Source organism: Dioscorea cayenensis, chromosome 13, assembly GCF_009730915.1.
Source record: "Dioscorea cayenensis subsp. rotundata cultivar TDr96_F1 chromosome 13, TDr96_F1_v2_PseudoChromosome.rev07_lg8_w22 25.fasta, whole genome shotgun sequence".
Taxonomy (NCBI): domain Eukaryota; kingdom Viridiplantae; phylum Streptophyta; class Magnoliopsida; order Dioscoreales; family Dioscoreaceae; genus Dioscorea; species Dioscorea cayenensis.
In genome coordinates this window covers 6,640,752-6,659,856 of record NC_052483.1, presented here as the reverse complement: position 1 = coordinate 6,659,856, position 19,105 = coordinate 6,640,752, and the positions used below count along the sequence as shown (strand labels likewise).

The 19,105-nt window shown below is 36.2% G+C and overlaps 2 protein-coding genes across 4 annotated transcripts; one reads left to right on the top strand and one right to left on the bottom strand.

Annotated features, from left to right (window-relative positions):
* Nucleotides 1-204: 204 nt before the first annotated feature.
* LOC120274653 (pentatricopeptide repeat-containing protein DOT4, chloroplastic-like) lies at nucleotides 205-1,902 on the top strand. Its single transcript, XM_039281186.1, has one exon. The coding sequence runs from the start codon at nucleotides 205-207 to the stop codon at nucleotides 1,900-1,902; it is 1,698 nt and encodes a 565-aa protein (XP_039137120.1).
* Nucleotides 1,903-4,132: 2,230 nt separating this feature from the next.
* Nucleotides 4,133-8,829, bottom strand: LOC120274716 (YTH domain-containing protein ECT4-like). 3 transcript variants are annotated; one of them, XM_039281246.1, is made up of 10 exons: nucleotides 8,735-8,829; nucleotides 8,039-8,121; nucleotides 7,772-7,931; nucleotides 7,426-7,493; nucleotides 6,618-7,044; nucleotides 6,338-6,522; nucleotides 5,360-5,950; nucleotides 5,047-5,259; nucleotides 4,806-4,946; nucleotides 4,133-4,617 (listed from the first exon to the last, which is right to left on the bottom strand). In XM_039281246.1, the coding sequence occupies exons 1-10, from the start codon at nucleotides 8,760-8,762 to the stop codon at nucleotides 4,381-4,383; spliced, it is 2,133 nt and encodes a 710-aa protein (XP_039137180.1). In that variant the 5' UTR covers nucleotides 8,763-8,829; the 3' UTR covers nucleotides 4,133-4,380. The 3 variants fall into 3 exon arrangements, with proteins under 3 accessions (XP_039137180.1, XP_039137182.1, XP_039137181.1); XM_039281248.1 differs by having other exon boundaries at nucleotides 6,374-6,522; XM_039281247.1 differs by having other exon boundaries at nucleotides 6,630-7,044.
* Nucleotides 8,830-19,105: the final 10,276 nt, after the last annotated feature.

Here is a 19,105-nt window from a genome sequence, read left to right as displayed (position 1 = left end):
GATGTTTTCTCCACAATTCAATCAAAGAATCGAGTTCTCGTGCTTTGGTTTCCCAAGTCTCGGCCATGGATGGAGATAACATTGTATTCAAATCTCATGCCCATCTAATGCTTGATAGAATGCCTCAAAGAAATCTTGTTCCTCAATGTAGTGATATTGGAGGAAGAGGACAGAGAGAAGGAAACTTTAGGATTGTTTAAATCAATGGTTTGTGGTGGTTTAAGGCTGGAAACCTCTGAAATCTCATGTCTCATCAGAGTGATAACCGGTGCTGGTTTGGAAACTATGAAGCTTGGAGTTCATTGTGTTGTGATTAAATCTGGTTTTGAATCTGAAACTTGTGTGGCAACTGCGTTTATTGGGTTTTATTCAGCTTTGAATGATTTGAGGAGTGCTAAACACTTGTTTTGTCAGGTGCATGTGAAAGATTTGATCTTGTGGAGTGCTATGGTTTCAGCTTACTGTAAAAATGGGCTGTTCTTTGATGCCATTCATATGTTTGCCGAGATGCAAGACTTCGGTGTTTGTCCGAATAGTGTTACTTTGTTGAGTGTTTTGCTTGCTTGTGCTAACACAGCTTCTCTTTATTGTGGCAAGCAAGTGCATTGCTTTAGCATTCGAAGAGGTTTTGATTCAGAAACAAGCCTTCAAAATGCTCTTGTAGATATGTATGTGAAATGCAGTAGGCTGGAAACATCGATGATTGTTTTCGATTTCATTAAACAAAAGGATATCATCTCATGGAAGAGCATTATCATCGGTTGCATAGAACTTGATAAGGTTAGAAAGGCAGTAGCATTGTTCTCTAAAATGAGAGCTTCTCAAACTGAACCTGATGAGATTATTGTTCGGAACATTATAAGTGTGTGTGCATGCTCTCAAACAAATGATTTCATCATGTTTGGTTTTGGGATGCATGGTCTTGTTATAAAGAATGGCCTTTCAACTTCTACTTCTGTCGGTACTGCACTTCTCAGAATGTATGCAGAATTTAAAGAGGAAGAAGAGACCGTGGAGACGCTGTTTGAGCAGCTCGAACAAAAAGACATTATCGCTTGGAGTGCAATGATCTCAGTGTATGCTCATTCTGAAAATCCAGTTCTCGCATTAGAGATGTTCAACCGAATGAAGTTATCTAACATAGAAGCTAATGAAATCACATTGGTTAGTTTACTACACGCCTGCTCTTCACTGGAAGCTTTCAATATCGGGAGAAGCATACACGCTCGACTAACAAGAACAGTATACTCATCAAACTTATACACAGCATCAGCTTTGATTGATTTTTACTGCAAGATTGGCAAACTTTCTGAGGGAAAGGCCTTGTTCAATAGACTCAAAAACAAAGATCTTGTATCTTGGAGTTCAATGATAAAAGGATACGGAATCAATGGCCGTGGAGAAGAAGCAATCGGAGTTTTCCTAGACATGTTAGAGCATGGAATTAAACCAAATGAGGTAGTGTTTATCTCACTGTTATCTGCATGCAGTCATTGTGGTATGGTTGATCAAGGATTGAACTTGTTCAATGCCATGGAACATGATTACAGTATCAAGCCTACTCAGGCACACTATGCTTGTATTGTCGATATGTTCGGCCGGCAAGGGGATGTGGCCGGAGGTCTTGAATTCATAACAAGTAGAATGCGAATTAAACCAGATGTGAATGTATGGGGCACTCTTCTTAGCTGGTGTAGAGTTACTGCAAAGGGTGATACTGATACTAAAGTTGCAGAAATTGCTGCAGAGCAGCTTATGAAATTGGATCCTGATAACCCAAGTTATTATGTGCTGCTTTCTAACATGTACTCAGAGATTGGAAAATGGGAAGATGCGGAAAGGATTAGACTGTTAATTGACGAGAAATGGTTGAGAAAATCAGCAGGAATTAGTATGGTTTGATTTATCTGAAAATTATTCAGTATGAATGAATGGATGATTGAATTGTAGCCATTCATGTTGTTTATTTGCACACAAATATTGCAAATGTTGTTAATGAAGAGATTCACATTTGATATCTATGTGCATATGAAATTGTCAATAGAAATGTATTTTTGATTCATTGATTGTAAAGAGCATGAGAAATTGTTTGTTATATATGTTGTAAAAATAAGAGCATGAATCAAACTCAGATTTTTTTTTCTTTGATATATTGAATGTCATGCACAAGATAGGATTGATTGATGCAAAAGAAAGTGATCATGGCTTAAGAAAGCTTTGCTTCCAAATGAAAAGAAGCTGCATATTGAAGGTAACAGCGACGGTGTTTGTGTCTTGCTGAGAAGATATGTTTCAATCTTAGCTCACATACAATGAGGGCACAATATTGTAAAGTTTGTATTTACACTCGTTGCATATGTCCGTCCTCGACACTAACAATTGACTTGTCCATATTAAATTTAAATTTAAAAATAAAATAAATAAATTCTTGTGGTGAATATATTATAAGAAATATGTCATATATATATATATATATATATATATTAAAAAATATGTTAAAAAATGGAGATAAATCTAGTTATTCATGTGTTCAAACAAAATAAATAACTCACTCAAGTTGATGGTTGGTAGCCATTAATTTTGATCTTGAAGCCATGTTAATGATTGATAGCCATTATTCTTGACTTTGAAATCACCTTGTGTGCAATTAGAGACACCCATGTGTTATTTGCATCCAAACTCTTTGGCTTTAAAAGGGAAAAGATATTTGGGTGATAATGTGTGTCTAAATTCATGTGTTCTTATGAACAAGTAAGAGAAAAATCAGGAGATGATGAATGTGATAATTTTTTAACAAAAATTTTGTAAAATCGAGTATTTTTAGATATGCGACACACAAAAAGTGTGTGTGGGATGTATTTTTGTACTCTTGAACAATTTTTCATAATTCATAGTGAGTACTACAGTAATGGAAGGAAACATGACGTATCCGTTTAAGGATGAACACTATAAATGATAAATTATGATATCTTATTTATTCTGTACTCTACTCTTTCTTTTGTTTTATCTACACCCAAAATTCCTCACATTTATATTTGGATGTATATCCAACAATATATATATATATACGTTTGACAATTATCATCTATACCCTTTAAAAATTTATGGAAAATTGTGTTCGTAAGAGACGTTATCAATGTTTGAGTATTTTCTACGATGTAGTAAATATTAATTAATTAACTATGATTGAATTTGTATATTCAACAAATCTCAACTTGGCTCATACGCTCAAATATTAATAATTTGTTTGTAAGTGCAAATATTATTTTTGCATAGTACATTAGTATGTACGCAATTATGAAGTCTTTTATGGTGTGTGTGTGTGTGTGTATATATATATGCAAAAATCCCATATTATACTACATATATATATTTGAGAAAATTGTTTCATAAGATCATACAAACAAATAACAAGGATCTATAAAAATATATAAATAAATATAATTTCTTTAATTACTCAGATTGTGCCACAACCTCATACAATACAACCATTTTATCTTAGGATTCTTGAGTAAACTGAAAGAATAGCTAACCAACTTATTTACCATGATTTGATTATTAAAAATAATTTATTCACTTTTTTTTTAAAGAAATTTTAACAAGTATTTATAACCATTTTTTTTTAAAAAAAAAACCTCTTCATATCTATACATATCTATACATATATAACACTTGGTCCAATTACCCAAGCATTCATCCAACCGAAAGAGCTTTTCTGTTTACAAATTTATTACTTATAAAATTTTAGCTAATTCTTATGAGAAAAATATAAATAATAATACAATAATAATTCATCAAAATATATTAACCAACGTAAGCAGACCAAGCGTAGAGTACCCACCAACGAATATATAAATAATTTACGTATACACTATTCTATTAATTTTAATATATATATATATATATCATTAATTTGGAAAATAAAATAAAAACCTCCCAAGTTCCCAACTCCCCTCCGGGTGGAGCAAACCCAAAGAAAAAAAAACAGATGCAATCAAAATGATTTAGAGTCCCTACACAACCAAACGAATTTAAACAAAAAAAAAAGGAAAGAAATTTCAAACTAAAAAAAAAACACTGAAGCACATGATTCATCAGGCCAGTCAAAAACTAAAAAATTTAAAAAGGAAAAGAAGAAAAAAACACCCAACCCAAAGAGGCTTTCTATTTTATTGCCAAGATATCACATAAGGGAATACATGTATAACCTGCAACCCTAGGAAGCAATATACCAATTTTTAGACTCTTGTATGCTGCTTCTGCTTCCCCATTTAAAAACTCTCATTGAGGACATGTATCAGAACCACCAGCACTTCACTAAAGATCATCAAATGGCTCCAAGAACACACTACTAACCAACAGCAAAGAAACAATCCAAGCTCAACCATCGGCAGCGTTTGATTGTCCTTTATCATTTGATACCTTGCTGACCTTCAGATTTTCACTGTTTTCTTCAGATGTTTTCGTCCCTCCGATACCACCACCTTGTCCAGTCTCTTTGCTCAAAATTGTAACTGGTTCCAGTGGTTGCGGAAACCTCACCTTCCCATTCAGCTCATCTTTCTCTTTTTCTTTCTCATCAACTGATGATGCAACAGCAACTTTTCCATCCAAGACCTGATCAGCACATGTTTTTTTGATAGTTCAAACATAAATAGCAAGTATAAACTGTGCACGCATTAAAAAAAAAAAGGGATGAAATACATGGGCAAAAAAAAGTAATGAACAAGCATTTACAAGTTTGCCAAACAACTATATTGAAAGTTTGAAAACTCTAAAGTTAGATGAATAGAGATATGACATGCCTGCTTCTGAAGTTGTTTTGATCTCCTTTCCTGCATTAGCTTCTCGCGGGTCTCATAAAAGCCAAAATCATCCAAGATGGATGTCTTGCTTACATGCTCCTTGAAAAGTTTGAGCAATTGAATACCCTGCTCAAGTTTTACCTACAAGACAACAAAGAAAAAACACAAAAGAAGAGTTAATAGAAACAATTGTTAAACAGAGCAATCAGTCGACTTGAGAGATCATCTTATGCATGCCCACCTCCTGTGTGTCTCGGCTGTTTGTCACAGGCTTGTTCTCGTTGTTCTCAAGCGTGATGTGCTTGAGAATGCTATTAGGTACATCCTTTACAATGTGCCACTTCACAGAGAAGCAACCCTTCCACTTGTCTTGCTGCCAGTAGCTCACAGTCTTGTCAAAATCAACAGGACCCACCATTTCAGCAACACCAACAAACTGACCACTTGTATTAACCTTAAAGTAGAAAAACACAGTATAAGCTTCCAATCGAAAGCGCAAGTGAGAAAATCACAGAAGAAACACAATACTATTGATTGCTAAAGCATGCGCTTACAGAAAAAAACAAGAAGACTGGGCATCCATCTGCCAGGCTTTGCGCTTCCTGATATGCAGAATCAAGTTTTTTGTTCCCATTAGGCGTGCTTGCCCATACACTGTACTTAATACTCTTGTGAATATCATCCTCACTATATGACTTGATAATGAAGAACTTTGCAGTGGAGTAAGTTTCAGGAAAATCTGGGCGATTGTATTCATCCCCACCAACAGCTCTAAGACTAGAATCTTCACTGCCATTCAATGGAAGGTTCTGACCCTTCACAGCAATGGTGAGATTAGAACCATTACTTTTGATGTTTTTTGGAAGGCCACTTCTTGGCCCCCTATTCAGTTCAGTTAGCCCATCAAAATTTTCATTGCCATAACCAAAGTAACCGCTCCCTCGAACCCTAGACTTGTATCTGCTGTTAAAGACCTGACTCATGGCACCATAAGCTCTGGAATCATACAAATTGGTCCCAAAACCCATGGCAGTTTTAAGTGTGTTCCCATACTGCCCATACATATGGTTGTTTGAATACATGCTATTCATGTAACCAGGAGATGCCGATCCCATTGCTTGAAATGGTCTAGACGCATAAAGACCCTGAATATAAAATGGAAGAAATTAATAATACAGCATAAAAATATAGCAGAGCCTAAAATAAGGAGCCTTTGCCCCAAAAATATCTCAAAAGCGTAAATTATTGCAATAAGTAATGGAATCATTATTTATCTTTCAACATTATCTAAGAGGAAGTTAAATTACTTTATGTCTACTATGTCTATTACATCCCGCCAAAAAGCACTTGCTCCATGGCAGATGACCAAATGACCAAGTATTCCATGCAATAAACACCAGACTGGAATCGCAGAGGGCTAGGCATCAAGAAGGAGCCAGCCACAAACCACAACCTAAGCTGGTGGTGTTTATATCTTGACCAATGAAAAGAAAACACAACACATGCAGTTAATATGATGAAAAACTCCATACCCCGGGATGAGGCACAGGCCAAGTATGGTTTCTTACTGATGGATTACTACTGTAACGTAGATGGGTAGAAGATAATGGGCCGGCTGAAGCAGGTCTATGTTGCCCATTGGAGAATGTAGGGCCATCAAACCATTGTGGAGATCGTCTTCCACCATATCCCAATCTCGAACCAGAAGGATGTCCTCCTGAAAAATATCCACACCATGAGAACAAACAACCCCACAACCAGCACATAAATTGTTAATGTTTCCATATAAGGTAGACTAGAGCAATAAAGCACCTCTTATTTTACCCTTTGCTTCGGATTGTCTCGCTATCCCTTCCACAGCCTGGCCAGCAGCAGTACCTTGACCAACTCCAGGTCCGATAGAAGTGGACACTGCTGAGTTTTGATTGTTGGGTCTGAGTGACACTGACATATTCGCATTTACACTCCCATTAGAAACTCCATTTGAGTTGGCTTTGGAAGCATCAGCAGAGGGCAATGGTTGATTGGAAGTAACAGATGAAGATACATCCCCTTGTTGAGGTGTATATGGTGCACCACCAGATGGAGTAGGAGCCTGATAAAATTGAGGGTATTGATAATTCGGTGATGCATACATTCCCCAATCAGGCTCAGCAGCTGGAATTTGAGAACCAGGAGATGGATATGGGCCATAGTTAGCATACCCATACCCATGTTGATACATATCCCCATAAACTCCCTGTAAGAAGAGGAGCTGCATTATTCTAACAACCATTAAACACACTTGACCATACAGAAATGCAGACGAAACACCAGTACAACTAAAAGCATTTGGATGGTAAATAAACACATAGCAACCTTCCTTTTAACTTAAAGGATTCATACAAAAATAAATCCAAAAAATATTACAGTTTTAGTTAAAAACAACACCCCGATGATTAATTAAAAAATCAATCTTCAACATTCATAGCTAACCAAGCATAGAAACAGTTTGTTTGAACCTTGGATTTAACAGAGTAGGCTACCTATATGGCTATATCCAAAAACAAAAAAGAAAAAAGAAAACAAATAAGGAAAAATAAGAATTCTACAAACAAGAATTAGTAAGATAACAACTTACTGCTGATGACATGTCCATAACATCGTAATTCAAATATCCGTCCCAGTCGTTGACAGAAGCATCATAACCTAAAACATTGAATTATCAATTAGATAACTATTTATAAAGCTAAAAAAATGACGAATCCCAAGTCAGTTGAAGAAGACATCAAATCAACACACATGAAATTGGCTGAGTAAGCAAATGAAATAAGAAGAAAACGATGGCAAGATTGAAGTCTTCTCAACCACCCAATTTAGGCTAGAAACCAAAACACCAATCAACAAAGTTCAATGGCTCACAAGAAGAAACATGGCCAATCAAAAAAAAAAAAGTAGGCAAACATCCAGTAATTCGAAAGGAGCACCTCCTCTATAGTAGTATGCTTGGGAAGAAAATCCATTTGGCAGGTAGCAAACAGTTGGATCCATAGCATCTCGAGAAAAGGGAGTTGATGACCTATCGCCTGGAACAGTGGTCAACATTTCCCCATTATTAGCAGTAGTCCCCTGCTGGACTGCAGATGACTGTCACAGAGAACCACCAAACACAGATACATTACATCGCACAGTGATTTACAGCTCTGTGGCAGATATCATTAGAAAATTATTATTAATAACTACAAAAGACATACCTTCTTGCCAACCTCCGATGCATCTTGGGCCTTGCTCTTCGTTGGAGAATCCAATGATAACTTTTGCAACAAATCAGTTGCTTCTGTGTCAGATATCATTCAAGGAAGCAAACCATCAATCACAAACTCCTCGACAAAATAAATAATATTGCCAAAAGTAAAACAAAATGACAACAATGAACTGTCAAAAGGATCTGAGCCACAAGCAACATCTCTAAAAAGGACCTTTGATAAAAACAAGCAAAACCTAATCATGAAAAATTAAACCTAAAAATCAGAAACACAACATAGATGAAATAATCCCCCAAAACACATTTCTTAATAAAGATCTGATCAAAAATCACATGAAAACACAAAAGAAAACCCCACAAATACGAAAAAAAAAAACTTTGCAATGAATATCACAAACTCCACATCAACGAAGAACAAATACAACAGAAAAACAACGACTAAAACCCCAACAAAAAAGACATCTTTGTCACAAAACTCAATCGCAAATCCTCACAAAAACAAAGAAACACAAACAAATCAGTTCAAATACCACGAGAAACCCTCCATAAAACCTATCAAAACCCTCAGCCTTGAAATCCTCGAAAAATCTTCAAAAAAACAAATAAAAAAACACGAAAACCCGATTGAAAACCAACAGAACCAACACGAAACCCTAGCCAAAGAAGGAGAGGAAGAGATTCATACGGTCACCGGCAGCAGCAACGGGGGCCATGAAGTGGATCTCGCGGCGGCGGGAGCGGGATCACAAAACCCTAATCAAAGGGAGCAAGAGAAAAAAGGAAGCCCTTTTGAACGAAGGGTTTATATAAGAAAGCGGCGGGCGGCGGGGGGACGAATCCAACCGTTGATTTCATCCACAACTCACCAGAACGTGACACGTGGCAGATTCTCGATCATCAAGTGGTACTCCGTGTCTTTTATTGGAGATTTTTCGCGGTGTCGTAACACTTCTGGTATTAGTTTTTCTTTGCTATTTATTTTTATTTTTTATATTTTTTTAATACGAGATATATACCTATTAATTATTTAAAAAATTATTAATTTTTTTAAGTTATTTGTTATTATCATTTTTAAAAAAAAAATTAGATATATATATTTATCTTTATTTTTTTTGGTATATTTCTTGTGATGAATTTGATAAAAGTCAATTTAAATAAATTATGAATAATTAAAATTTTAACAAATTAATCTGAATTAAATCAGATTAAATCTGATTTTTTTTTTAAATACAGGAGATAAATTTATAAAATGAATTTACAAAGCATAAAAAAATTAGTTTTATAAAAAGAGGAATTGCATGGAGCATCCCTCCCATTTTGTCAATGGAGTAAAAAGTCCTTTGACTTTTCCATATCCCTTATAAGTCCTTCCTTTTCTATAGAAATACTTTCAAATCCAACAGTCCACTAACGGTGTTATAAACAGAGTAAAATGACGGGATTGCCCTCAGTTGGTTATAAAATTTTGAAAATGTAAAATAGTTAAAGTAACCATCACATCTCCATACTCATTTCTTCTTCTCCCGAGAAAAGAAAGGCTTTTCGTCTTCCTCCACTGAACGACCATATCGCGTACGCACGGGTGTTCGTGTCGGTGCTACCGGGAGAAAAAGGAGAAAGCTTGAGAGCATCCTTGCCTTCTGCTTTGGACACTCGAAGGGAAAAAGGTTCGAGCCGATCGGTATTGGAGGCGACACCCTTTTGTTAGTCTTATCTTGCATTTATAGTTTATTGTTTGTTAAATTGGATTATCATTGTTCATAAGCCACGAAATTCCTTGAAATCTCTTGACGAAGACATGAAATTTGAGTGTGTAGTTAGTTTGTACAATAGGTTTTGTGCCCTAATTTCGGTTGTAATGAATAAATCCGCATACGAATGCATGAAAACAAATGTCTTATGTGTGCAGAATCTCTCTAATAACATTGATATCAACATGTGGAATTTATTTTAGGGCCAGATGTTACAAATGTATTTGATGTTCAATGCTAACAATCACATTACAGATAAGATTGTATCTCTTTAGTTGTATTATGAATGGATGATTAACATTTAGAACCAAAGAAGATGTGAATGGATCATTAACATTTAGGATTCATGCATTTTTTTATTATGAATAGGATTACTATCGCTGGTTATTGTTTACATTTACATTTGTTACTGTTCAATTACTGGATGACAATTGCTCTGACTCGTGAGTTGTTGTAGATATTATGGGCAATTTATATTGTTTTGGGAAAGATATAGTGGGTTATGACTTTTGTTATTCGATAAGTATATGTCGCCCGACAAGTTTGTTTTTGTTTGTGTGATTAGGAAGATTATGGGTGACAATTCAGAAATCTTGTGAGCGGACGTTGTTATTTAGCACCGAGTTGTTGATACCATCAACCGGTTGAAGAAGATGATGACACGAAGGCATTGGGATATACTCGAAGGACACCATTCGACCCACCTCTTGGACATTGAGCCCATAGTCCAAGAGCGCGTTGTTTTGGATGCATTAATGCAGATGTTTGATGAAAAGGGAGCAACACATTCCATTTGGGGGATAGTTTTACGCAATTCAAGGTCGAAGATGTTTCATTAATATTAGGATTACAATGTGATGGCACCGCCATTGACTTCAAAAAGGAAAAAGGAACGCTACGTATTTGAAGAGGAATACTTCAAGAAAAGGAGTAGACCGAAAGCAGGGACTGCTCGGTGAGGTCATTAATGAACATGGTGGTAAAAGAGAAAGCAAGAAAGAAGAAAGCTTTGTGAAGCTTTTTATTAGTGTACATTCTAGGATTTGTCCTTTTTCCCCACAACTTCATGTTCGTCACCGGCATGGTTACCCCACTATGTGGACAATCTATCAACAATAGGGACGATGACGCATGGGCACAAGCTACACATAAATGGATGATGGATGATATACCTCTCGCAGCTGCTCGTGTGAAAGAGAGATGTGCCGGGAAGCAATCAAGGATAGGATACGTAAGGGGTTGTACTATGGCATTAATCATTTGGTTTTATGAAGTCACAGGTAATGGGAAGAAGATTCACTTTGGAAGGACACCACGCATTCTCTGTTATGGTGTTGGTAGTTACAAGAAACAAGCTGTTGTTAGTGCCTTGATTGATTCACTAGAGGGCAAGAAGGTATGCATAGTTTAGCATGTACTCGTGAATATTCTAATTTCGGTTTTAATATTACAATATAGTACTCATAAGTATCGGTATGAAATAAATATTTACAATTGTAATGTTGTTTCACACCAATCTGTTCACAATTTGGCAAACTTGTTTACTTATTTATATAAATGTTCAGTATGTTATATAAGATGTTTATTTTATGCAAAGATTTTTTATGTATTAATTTCTAATGTACATGTTTTCGTTGATGTTTGTTATCTTCTGCTAGTTTGTTCCACTCATGGCCGACAGAGAATCGAAATTAAACTTCCGGATATGGAAAGGTTCAACTGAATAACTCATTGATGGTTTTCGAGACATCCGATGCTATGAAAGCACCCTAAGTATATGAGGACAAGGCGAAGGAAATTAGATGGGAAAATGAAAGGGGAGCCCTCCCGGGACGAAAGGTCGCATAGTAGGCGATCGAGATAGCACACGGTTGGAGTCCGGCCCGAGAATCGCTATCCTCAAGTCCAGGTGAGGAAGGCCAGCAAAAAGACGAGAACTATGAAACTTTGATGGAAGAGTTGATAGCACTCGTGCAAAGGTAAGAGTTCTTGAAAGGAAGGAAGATGTCATCAACAGGAATGAGGAGCAACCACCCCATGATGATCCGTCCCGAACCCCCGACCAAAAGTTCAAGAAAGTGGCGTCCCAAGCCACGAGTACCAAAACCCCCATCGCGAGGGCGTATCCCGAAGCGTCCCGAGATGAGAAACCCAGATCACGCGAGCTACAAGGGCAATGAAATCCTCTTGCCCAACACTTGCTCCCTCAACAAAAAAATGTCGAGACTCGAAAAGGAAAGAAAAGGACAGTGCAACTCCATCACAAATGAGTGTGCTTAATGAGCAAACAATCGATGACATTGATAATGCCATAGAGTCCTTAACCCAATCGAAAAACGATGAAAAATTATTTGTAAAAGAGGGGGAGAAGGAACTATCCCCAGTAGAGGAAATACAAGATATCCCCACCAGTAGACCTGTCCATGGGCCGGGCCGGGCCGGGTTCGGGCCGGGCTTGAATCAAAATTACTAAAATTCAACATTGCCCAAGCCCGGCCCGGCCCGAAAATTCGGGCCTTAATCCTTGTCCAAGCCCGCCCAAATTTAATGATCTCTACCCAAGGCCCGCCCAAGCCCGCCCAAATAGTTTTTATTAAATAATATATAAATTATAAAAAAAAAATTAACAATATTATTAATATGTGGATATGACCAAATATTATTCTACAAAATACTTAAAAGTTAAAATACCAAATATAAATCTTTATTTAATTAAAACCACTAAAATTCAAATCATTATAATTAATGGCAATCAAATATATATATATATATATATATATATATATATTGTATAAGTATATACCAACTTAATTAATAAATATATTTTTATAATACGGTACGGGCCGAGCCGAGTCAGGGTCATAACAACAAAACCCAAACCCGCCCATTTTTAAACGGGCTTCTTTTTGTCCAAGGCCCGGACATCGGGCCTTATATATGTCCAAACCCGCCCAAATTTCGGGCGGGCTCGAGCTTGGCGGGTAGCCCGGCCCTTGACGAGTCTACCCACCGATTTAGAAGACACTCGGGTTACATATATGCCATGAGAGCGTAAAAAGAACCTCCAAAAGATTTCATTCCAGAAAAAAAACGACCCGCAGGTTTTGGTCGTCTGAAAAAATTACAACAAATGGCATTGAGTGTGTTTCTCAACAGCAGAATAGACGAGTAAGTACCTCAACAAAATTTCACACCTGTCTTTGGGTTCAATTTGACATTATGCTTATTGAATTCAAAATTAAACCTTCACTATCATGGTGTATTGATCATTTTTCAAATTTTCTCTGCAAGTTTCAATTTTTGCATGCTAGTATTACAAATAGCAATTTAGATATCATTGTAATTGTTTATTTTTATTGTTAAGTGTTTATATTTATTATAGGTTGTTCGTATGCTTCCTTGATATGATACTAGGACTACTGTATGGAGTAATGTATGGGGTCACATGACCCGATGTCATCTTCATGCTTTTAATCGATGGTAAACTTATGGTGCCGGGATTACGTCATCGATGTGTTCGTCCTTATGTTACTCGATTCTTTGAAGAAATCCCCCACGAGTTCGATAGACCCCGCCATAATTTGTAGACCCATGGCGCTTGCTCTGTCACGCCAGGGGAGCATTCGAGTTGATGGTCTTGATAAAATGATGTCCCCAGCTTTAGAAGATTATGGCAGAGTGAAACTTGTTCTCATGCCGGTTGCTTTGAACAAACATTACCATCTTATTGTACTCGACAAAGACGAGAAGGCATATTTTCATTATTCATCTATCCGTAGTCCAGTTTATGATCATGCAGCAAATGCCATGGTAATATTGATACCCATTTCGAGTTTCTGGTACTTTTTTGTAACTCTGTTTTTGTGTTTTGCAGCGTTCCTTGTTTGAAGATCATTTGCAAATAAAATTCAATATCAATGAGGTGGCATCGTATACCCTTACCCATGTTCGTGACTGCCCACAACAGAGGGAGGACAGTGTCGATTGTCCAGTGTACCTGATGCGCTTCATGGAACAGCTTCTGCATGGTGAGGAACTCAGTGTACCCCAATCGGATGTTGCCCATCTGCGACTAGAGTACGCTGTACGCATCTTGTCAGATGGCATTACACGAAACACACCCTAGTTAGCATTGCCTACGGAAGCGTCAGATGCAAGTACAGAGGATGGGGAAAAAATGGATGATGCGCCACCACAAAGCCACCAGGAAAATAATCAGCAGCCAATAACCACGCCACCCATCCCAGAGATTAATGCAGGCGCACAACCGTCTAGTGATTGTGCTGAAAAGTCAAATGCCTAACATGAAATGAATGTCCTTACTATCGTATCTTGTCTTACTTCTCTAAGAACGATCATTCATCGTGTTTGAATATTTACTTTAGTAAGAACAGATCATTCTTGATCTTGTCTTACTAACTTATGCTATACAAATTAACAGCAAAAGTCATTTTTGTCTATTACTGATCATATATGCTAGCTCCAAATGACTTACTCGCTTTATACATCACTTTCAATGCTTGCTGACCAATAAAGCTTACTCGTATCCAACTATTGTGTTTGTTGTTTATAAATTAAATATGCCGCTCATTAATGTATGACTACGTTTATATGTGTGGTTTGTTGTTTACTTACACAGATATCAGTTCATTTTCATTAACTGCTAACCGAAAATACCATTTACACTTCAAAATTCGCCATCCACGGCCAGTATTACAAATTAACATATATGGTTGGATAGACGATTTTCAAAACATGTTACCCTATTTCATTGTTTAACAAAAACATGCACACCACCTAGTGTTTAGTCTGCGATTACTTCATTACATGTTGCCCTGTTATGTCCGATTGAGTGGCAATGGCTACAATGTATTTCACGCACATGCCATGCTTGTGACTCAATCCGCTTGCGCCTCGGACGACCAGGCCTTTTCTTTGAGATAGGTGGTCGAATACGGAGTTGGCGAGAGTCATCCAACGGTTTGTCATGATCTGGTACAGGGAATATCGATTCTTTGTATGTCAACTTGTAGGATTTGACAGTGTAGTATGGTTCAATGAAGCGATGGACATTTGTATCAGTTTGCATAATCGCTGCGCAAGCATGCTTACATGGTATTCCGTAAACCTGCCAGCGGCGACAAGAGCATGTTCGAGCACACAAATTAACAGAATTACTCTGGTGGTCAACAACCTCGAACTGTTCTCCATCTGAACAACCTATCAGTAAGCACCTACTTTCTTCGACTATCACTTCAATCTTCTTGTGTATCACTGGGCAAAGATGAGATTCCCATTTCAAGCAACAATTACGTTGGTTGTACATCATGTTCATCATCTTAAACCTAACAACATGAACATGGGTTGTATCAATTGCACCGTGGAGCATACCATTACGATAGTAAATGTAAAATATAACAGGATTTAGGGGTAATAATGCAAGTACAAACTATAGAACACATTGCATAATTTGTAAACACCAACTACTAATACTAAATAGTAACGTGATAAACGAAAGGGAAATATAAAAATACGTAAATTCAAACCTCTAATAGTAAATAGATTAAGCGAAATCGTAACAAGTAAAGAACAATATTAAAAAGCAAATGGTTGAAAAAAAACATGAATATGGGAAAGCATGTAACAACTTTGCATTCTATTATGGGTACCACCTTATTGCATCTACCATCTTACACAAAGGAAGGTGTCGTGCTTCTCTTATCCATGCATTAAAAGATTCAGTGACGTTGGAGTACATTTTGACCCCACCGGCCTCTAAACAAGTAATTACACCAATGTGACATGTCCGATTTCTGGAACATCCAATAGTGTGCTTGTCCCGATGTGGCCAATAGGGGAGCGTACTGACTTCATCATATTCGAAAGACGTACATGCATATGCAATCTTCATAATCAAACTCCAGCACTCATCTTTTAATGACTTTCCTAGTCTGCCCATTTGATTTAAGAAAAATTTGCATGTAGATGTCGCAAGCAATAAGCATCGCGGGGATGAAGGAAAAAAACCTTCGCAATAGCATTTACAAGTCCTTTCGACCGATCCGAGATGAATGTGATTATGTTGGTGTAGTCGTCATCACCGTGATATTGCATCACCCAAAGTTGATGTAAAACCATGTCCGAGTTATCATCGGGCTTTCATTATCCACGATAGCAAACGCCAAATAAAAAAATCCTTTTATTTCCATCTTTGGTCATTACACCAAGAAGGATACCGCCATATTTTGCCCAACAAGTGAGTTCCATCTAGAAAAAGCATAGGCCTACAACCCCGCTTGAAACCATCAAGAGAAGCACGAAAAATGAAAAAACCCACGCTTGAATCGTTTCTCCATCGATGTCAATAATAACGACGCTACCCGGGTTAGTTTCGAAAACTTTGGTCGATACCATACCAACATATCATAGCTTGCTATATCAACGCCATGAAGAATTCCCTTTGCTAACTCTTTACCCATCCGAGCTTGTTTATACTAGGCAGACGAACACCGTGGTCACGTAATATATCTCGTTGTATATCCATTGCTCGATATAGAGGCCGATCACGTAATTTCATTACTACCTTCCTACTAACCCATTTCTTTGATGCTCTCGGGTGAAATGGTGTGTTGATGCCCCCACCGCATGTGTGTGTTCATGTTAGTCTGTTTTAACCTCGAATGTAGGGAAGGTTTCCGCCTCTTGAGGCATGAACACGCCATTGACAATCTTCATCGAGACATATCACAGTCACTCTATCTTTATCGCTCTTTTATGAACCGAAAGTTGAAATTGCGTTTGACTGGCTAAGTCACACAATGCATCCTTAAAGTCTTTCGCATTTTCAAAAGCGATGACTAATCATAGTAAACTCAACTCGAATCTCTTGTCGGATTACTTATTGTTAAAGGTCCTCCATGTAAAACTCGCGGTAGCATTGACAATGTTTCTCTAGTATGATGGAAAAAAAGTAAGTTGTTAGTTCAATAAATAAACGTAAACATCAGAAAATTGAATTCTTACTACCAAAAATCTTAACATAAAAGCAAAAATCTAAACTATAAAAACCCGAAAAACTAACTACAATCTAAAGTGAATAAATACGAAAATGTTTTAATGCGCAAAAACCCAAAGCATAACAATCATCAGTATAACATGTGTACACCATTAAAAATCGAATAAAAGGACAACATCTATCGCGTAAGCGTAGATTTACAAAAAAATGAAAAGAATAAAAAGATATATGATATTTACGATGGTCTCAATGACCCGTAGTTGTCTTCCGTGTTACTATCCACGCTCTCTACCAACATATCAACCACGCTTTATTTTTGAATAACCGGTGAATGTTGCACATTGTTTGAAGTCATCTTCGAACTAATGGAAGCCACCGTCTTCCCGCTCATCCGGAATTATATACTTAACTTTGACCGATGAAGCTTGAAGGTGCCAATACGTACATATTTCTTCCAATAATAATTCCCACCCACTCAAGATGGTTAAATCTAACACACAATCCTCTCCCTTATATTTCACAACAATGTAAAACATGTCCATTAAGCCACTGCAAAGAACAAAACAAAAACCTTTAGTCATAAAACGCGCCACCTTCCCGAACATGGTGATTGATAAAAATAAGATAATAATATGAACAAAATCTTTAGGTAGACGATATCGTTAACATACGGTATGCTCAAGATGGGATCTTTGCAGCTGGTGTAACGTTGTACTAGATAGCTTCTCCGGACTGGGGAGACGGAGACGACGAACGAAGATAGAATTGGTTCTTTACATGAAGAGGCTCAAGAATGGAAACAATATGGACCAGAACACCAGCTTCTTCATCAATATACAAGTAGAAGAAGAATGCAACTTCCAAAGCAAGTTTGTAGTACAATAGCCATGCTGTGATTTGACTTGGCACCATTATTACCTCCAAACTTTTTCAAGGGTAGTTTTGGGATTAAACAAAAATATCACAGATTGGGGTGACGGAAGGGACGAACGAGTACAAAAACTATAAATGAAGGACGGATGGGGACTTTAATTTTGTCAGAAGGACCTCAGAAGAAGTTTAAAAAGTTTCAGGGACTTAAAAATAATTTTCCCTTATAAAAATTATATTAGAATTATCCACTTTTATTGGGTTTATGGGCAATCTTCTATTAAATATGCTTTTTTGCCTTTTTCACCCATAAAAAATAAGCAATTGTTACTTTTAATTAAAATTTTAATCGAAAAAAGAAAGGAAAAAAGAAAAGAAAAGAAAGGGTTTGAATAAAAATGCACTTTTATAATTTTCTTAACTTTATTTAATAATTTAATTTTAAAAATATAAATAAATAAAGTATTTTATATTGTATGCAAGTAAATATATATGTGTTTCTCACCGTATTGTTCATATACTGTTCACCCGGGATTCTTATACTATTCTCATATTGTACATATACTGTACATCCGGGTTCTAGTACTGTTTGGTACTGTTTATATTCATATAAAAAGGACGCTTGTCGTCTATTATTCAATATATATATATATGTGTGTGTGTGTTTTATATGGGTATATTAGTTATAATTGAATTTCATATTGTACATAAATAATTTTCTTGTGAAATAAAATAGTTTTATTTTCTTATAACAAATAATGAAAGAAAATTTGAACTATAATGAATATAAATTTCACATATAATCTTCCAAACTTAATTATAATCACTGTATTATGGATTTGATGATAAAAATATGTATATATATATATATAATATCATTCAAAAATTAAAAGAACCCCTTTATCCTTTAAATGTTGTTTTTTTAATAATACCAAACGGAAAAATATATGTAAAATCTGGCCACTCATGTTCATAATTTTAAAACTAAAAAACGTAAATGAAAAAGGAAATAAAAACCTATGAATCCAAATAAGGATAACATATAAACATTAAAAAATAAACATCAAAAAAAAATTCAATAATAAATATAACTATGTGATGTTATCCCGGGATATCACAAACAATAGATTTTTCATTTTAGTTTTTTTTAAAAAAAACCATTTGTCTTTTAATTTTTCTTTATTTGAATAAAAAATATAGCAATAAAACAAATGAAAATATATATGTAGGGTGTGTAACGCAAAGAAACGACGTTAAATTTTATCCACCGCTATTTTGAGATTGTCATGCCCAAAATTTCCACACCTCATAAACTCTATGTCACTGTAAACGATGTTATATTTACGTACTAGTTTTTTTTAAAAAACTATAAAACATTGTGAACCCAATCTAAAACCCTAGAACGTAAAAATCTATACTA